We start from the raw sequence: 5,966 nt of genomic DNA, 5'->3' as shown, positions 1-5,966 counted from the left end.
CAACATATATGGGGATATATGCTTTGCTTTAGCCCACGCCACTTTTATCTGCAAACATGGTGGAATAATCTTCACCTGAAAAAATTAGGCTTCCTTTAGTAGTTGACGTGGATTCACATTGCAGAGAAAGAAAAGAAACTAGATGATGAATGCATATTTTCCCTACTTACTTTTAAACGTACCAAGTCATCAGCTTATTATAAATAATCTTTGGCTGTCTAGTGTTCTTGATATTTGTGACCATGCAGAATAAATGATTTATGCATCATAACTAGCAGCTAATACATGTTCCATTCAAATTTTTCTACACGAGTCTAAAAAAATTCAATATTATTAGGAACATAGTTTTGGTGTAGAAGAGACCAAGAAAGAGAGAGAGATATAGTCGGCCCTGCATTTAGAAACATTGTGCTTCATGCTACGTGTTTTTGATGAAAATAGAGTTTAAAGTGTTTAGGAGCAAGACTAGATTTGGCCTTGTACATAGAAAAGAGTTGAGAGAAAACGAGCTTCCCCTGCTCATTTGACCACGTAAACAGTTACCAAGTTCGATTAATTAGTTCAAGCAATAGCCACCTCGAGGCAAGAAGTCCTCTTTATTGCATAGCATGCTGTATCGCATAGATGTGACTCTAGACGAACATGAAATGTGTCCACAAGTAAATCTGGATTTCATGTATTAAACAGCATATTTGTACCAATGTTGTTCATACACCAATTATTGAGCCTCATTAGACCTTTTGTACATGGTGCAAATCAACCAGAAAACCCGACAGAAATCACCAATCTATACGCCGGAACTAGATTAAATAAAGAAGATTAAATGTGAAAATATCATACAGAGACGATGAAATTGAGCGGATCCATTCTCGATTTCAGCCACAATCTCAATCGCGAGAAGCTCCAGCCGCGCCATTGAAAAATCAAATACAAAATTGAGAAAAATATCAACCAGCCCAACTTGTTTATATTTCTTCTCATATTCACACACACACACACACAGTCACACACACACAGAGAGAGATAAATTCACCGAGCAGGAAGAGAAAAATAGAAAACCTTTGTGCATGGAAATAGAACATCAGAGAAGAATTAAAAAAGGAAGGAGCTTCGAATGAGTTAATAAGCTTACATTTTATGCCAAGTTTGAAGCTTTCTCTCTCCATCTGCGTCAAAAACCCTTTCCAATTGCACAAATTTTGGAAAAACCCTAAAAAAGACCGCATCTTCACCCACCCCCACACCTCATCCCCTTTGGATAGGATTCAAGCTTCCATTACGCCTCATCACCGATATAGAATTTTTGCTGCTATCTAAAAGAGAGAGAGAAGAGAGAGAGAGAGAGAGAGAGAGAGAGAGGGGGAGGGTAAATATGAGCTATTATTTGACAAGTGTCTGACTGATGCTTTATATTATTATTTTTATAATTATTTATCTAAATATATTATTATTATATTGGGATAATTAGTGAAACCCCCCACATCATTTACATATATGAGGGTGGGTTTAACCCCCTTTTCATAATTAGTGAAAACCCCCATGTATTAAATTCGAATTTTTATGAATAATTTCATAATTGATATTTACATTTTCACCCTTGTGTAATTAATTTATTTTAAACATGTGAGTTGAAGAAAATCTTTGAAATCACGATATATCGGCATATTCCATAACCGCGTCATCTCTCTCAAACATCGTGTTAATTTCTGAACCGTTCCAAAGGCGCGTGTTGAGATTCATATCTCGTTCCGTTCAGAGAGTCGGCGAATGTAATTGAAGAAGGCGAGTTTTTTTTATTTTTATTTTTTGCAACTCAGATGTGTTTTATTGGTGATTTGATGCATCAAATTTGGATTCATATATATGGTGAATCTGATGTAATTGCAGAAAGTGGCTTCTAATTGATTTCATGTATGCAAACTGTTGTTTCGTTGTTTGTGCAAACGATAGCGTACGGAATATGAATGAACAGTTATGTATGTATCCAGGAGAATTTTTTTTTTGTGCTGAGTATGTTCAGATTATATAGTCGTGTTATGCAGATAACACGACTATTGGTTTTGCAGTAACATGTTCGCAATTCGTTTTCTATTATAGTTGATTTATTTATAGTCGTTTAATTATAGTCGTTTATGCAGTAAGTATTAATAGTTGTTTAATGCATATTCTATATTAACTGCGTTTTCATTTAAATATTATGTTTGTTGTAGATGGATAACAATGTTAATATATTTGTGAAGTACGGTGGTTTGGTTGCTCTGAAGCGATCTTCGGGTCTCACTTTCCAAGCATTGGTTGATTTTGTGTGTTCGAAATGGCAATGTCTGAATGCATCTAGTATAAGCATGACTTATATGATGGCTGATTGTGGAGAATGCATTATCGCGGATGATGAAGACTTGGTATCCATGTTTGCATTGTTGCGCGAGTTGTCTTTGGTGCGTATAAATATCGAGGTGAAGGGTGTAGCTGGCATTGTGACTCGACCGATTCAACATGTGGATGCACCAATTCGGCATGCCGACACTCAGATGACCCTGCCAATTATTGGCTATGACAAAGATGGTGAGAATACGGAAGATTGTGATTTAGACAACGTGGCTGCGGTGGTTGAGGGCAAGAAGCTGTTGAGTGCTGATTGGATTTATTTGATACAGGACGTAGGTCAGGTTTTTGAAGGTGGTGTTGCCGATTTCAGAAAAGCACTTATTAAGTTTTCAATTGAAATGGGGTTTGAGTACGAGTATATCAAGAACGAGTCATATAGGGTGACGGCAGTGTGTAAGTACAAACATGAAAAACAATGCTGCTGGAGGATACACGCTTCTGTTGACAAATATAGCAAGTTTTGTTCTATTCGGACGTACGATAAACATCATACGTGCGGTATGTTTTTCGGGACTGCGAATAAGAAGAGATTAAGTGCAACTATTATTATTGACTTGATTGCGGGTGAAATTCGATCAAGGCCAGGTACCCGACCTCGTGAAATAATTACGCAGGTGAGAGACAAGTTTGGAGTTGACATTAGCTATTATTTAGCGTGGAGATCGACTGACGCAGGTAGGGCATTAATCTTTGGCGATCATAGCAGCTCGTATTCATTTATTCCGTCATATTTTGAAGAAGCGGAGCGGACAAATCCTGGTAGTTTATTTCACTTGGAAATTGATGATGTGAAGAAGAATTTTCGTCGTTGTTTCTTTGCATTTGCAGCTTGTATGGAGGGGTTCAGGTTCTGTCGTCCTGTTGTCATGCTTGATGGCACCTTTTTGAAGGGCAAACACAAGGGCATGTTACTTAGCGCTGTCGGAAAAGACGGCGATCAACGTAAGTTGTACAGTGTATGTTTTTTTTTTGGTTTTTAGAGTATAGTTGGTTTGACGATAGTTAATTTCATAAATAGTTGTCTACATAATAGTTGTTTACATACAAACCAGTATTTAATATCATTTTTCACATCCAGGTTTGTTTCCAATTGCATTTGCAATTGTGGATGAAGAAACCGATTGTAATTGGTCATGGTTTCTAAATCACTTGAAAGTTGCTATTGGAATGGATAGGGTTTTTAAGTTTGTCTCAGATCGTAATCATGGGATTTTGGTTGGGGTTCAGAATGTGTTTCCACATTGTCTTCATGCTTACTGCTACAAACACTTGAAGGGAAATTTGAAAGATCGATTTAGGGGTGAGTCCAAGATTTATCGTAAAGCTGTGGTGAGGCAATTTCGAGATTGCGCTTATGCTGCCACAAAACCTGAGTTTGAAAGATGCTTGGAGAAATTCATAAGAACTGGTGGTGGAAGAGCACGCAATTTTCTAGCTGATATTCCAAAGGAAAAGTGGTCGAACGCATATTTTGAGGGACCAAGGTATGGCCAGATGACGTCAAATGGTTCTGAATCTTGGAATGCACAAGTAATGGATGAACGTTTTTTGCCAGTGACTAATTTGATTGATGGTATTCGAAGTAAGATAATGGCACAAATTTGTGACAGGCTTATTAAGGGAACTAATTGGCACACTCTGTTAACATTTAAAATTGATAAAATTATGAAAGATCTAGTTGATAAAGCGAGGCCTTGGTTAATTAAGCAAGCTTCTGAATTTGTGTGGGAAATGTACTCGGATCCAACTGCGATTATAGATGTTCGGGAGAAGACATGCTCATGTAGGCAGTGGCAGATTACGGGGCTGCCATGTTTTCATGCTGCTGGTATTATTTTTCTAAAAATGAAGGGAAGGTATGACCTTATTGATAAGGTTTTTCATACTTCAACATTCTGACTGACATATGCTTCCCCTATTTTTCCATTTGTTAAACCTCCTCTCGACCCTGAAGCTGCTATCGTAGGACCTCCAGATTACCGTCCTCAGCGTGGCAGACCGAAAAGGAAGAGGATCTTATCTAGGGGTGAGCGTTTGCCTCGCAAGATGAAATGTACCATACGCAACATAGTTGGAAATCATAATAAGAAAACCTGCCGCATGCGGGTGGAATTTTTATAATTTTTATTTTTAATTGTAGTTGATTTTGTATTTTATATCGACAATATTATTCGTACATTGATTTAGTAGTTGGATTAAACAGGTCGAATATATGATTTAAGTGTTTCAACTTTGAGGTTGTTGTTGACTTGTTCAATATTGTTAGTATAGTTCATTTCTATTTGATTAGATAGATCGAATATACATTATATTCAAGTATAATTGAGTTCAGATATGCCTTTGTTTGTGCGATGTTTTCAACATAAGGTGTTCAGTGTACAAATTATTCAACTATTTTTTTTTTAGATTATAGTTGTATTCATAGTTTTTGCTCTCATAAAGTATAGATCAATATCTGGTATAGAATACGTTCATATACAACTGACACTACCTTTTTGTAATAACATGAGAACTGTGAAAATAGTTCATTACATAACATATAGTTGTTTTGCAGCATCCTTTTACATTTACACTACAACGCACGATTGTGCTTTCAGCAACCAAAAAGGCATACAACTATTAATGAAGAACTATTATAAACCAAGATTAGTTCAGTACATAAATTAAACATCGTCAACATAAAATACCTACTAAAATATTCTACGCAAGTTTGCAGATACAATAAACTAAAAGTTTGCTCAAAAAACTTCGCCCAAAAGTAATAAAACGTCAACACAAAATACCAAAAAAAAAAAAAAATCTATGCAAGTTTAGAACTACGAAAAATGAAAATAATCAAGCGATTTTTTTACTCGAATTCATCTTTTTGCTTCCCCAATCTAGAAAGGTTTTCACAATTTCAGTTCGCATTGCTGGGTATTCTGATTCAGCTTCGTCCTTTATGATTGGTTGTTGCTCGAAAAGTTTTTTAATCAGATACAAAACCACCACACCGCAGTCAACACTGTCATCTTTTTGTTGTGGCGCTTCAGCGAGTGAAACGATTTTCTCTTTTGGACATACGAGTATGAGGTTGTGATGTGCTGCTGTTTTTTCCAGGGCCCTTTTCTGAATTTGTACATTTATTATGTAAGTTGAAGGTGTATTATATTGTAATATAAAAACAATGCGTAATTGAAAAAATACCAGTTCCATTGCCTCTGCAAGATAACAATCATTGGAGCGACGACACATAGAATTGTAGAAAATCCAATCGCCATGAAACTTGTCTAAAACAAGTAATGTCCAGTGATCCTGACATCTATTTTTTGCTGTACTAATATGGAGAATGGGGAACACCAGATAACGGTAGTTAATGATGTCATCGGGTGGATCGAACATCCCATCAGGCCTCCCCCTTACGTAGTTCTGCAACACAAGGTTCAATTGAAAAAATAAAACTGGTATGATCTATGAATTAAAATTAGTGATGCGTTTCTTACCAGTAAGTATGAGGGGAAGACAAAACTACGTCCTTTCAAATCTGAATCGGCTGTTTGGTTGAATGTGCCTCTGCATTGCTCAAGAGAAATAATCTT

At 36.5% G+C, this 5,966-nt stretch overlaps 1 protein-coding gene across 1 annotated transcript; it reads left to right on the top strand.

Moving 5' to 3' along the window:
- Positions 1–2,210: 2,210 nt before the first annotated feature.
- On the top strand, positions 2,211–4,287 carry LOC105973193 (uncharacterized). Its single transcript, XM_088825584.1, has 2 exons — positions 2,211–3,330; positions 3,467–4,287. The coding sequence occupies exons 1-2, from the start codon at positions 2,211–2,213 to the stop codon at positions 4,285–4,287; spliced, it is 1,941 nt and encodes a 646-aa protein (XP_088681710.1).
- Positions 4,288–5,966: the final 1,679 nt, after the last annotated feature.

This window comes from Erythranthe guttata, chromosome 11 (genome assembly GCF_056151865.1).
Source record: "Erythranthe guttata isolate IM_541 chromosome 11, IM_541, whole genome shotgun sequence".
Taxonomy (NCBI): Eukaryota; Viridiplantae; Streptophyta; class Magnoliopsida; order Lamiales; family Phrymaceae; genus Erythranthe; species Erythranthe guttata.
This window is presented reverse-complemented; position numbering and strand designations above follow the sequence as displayed.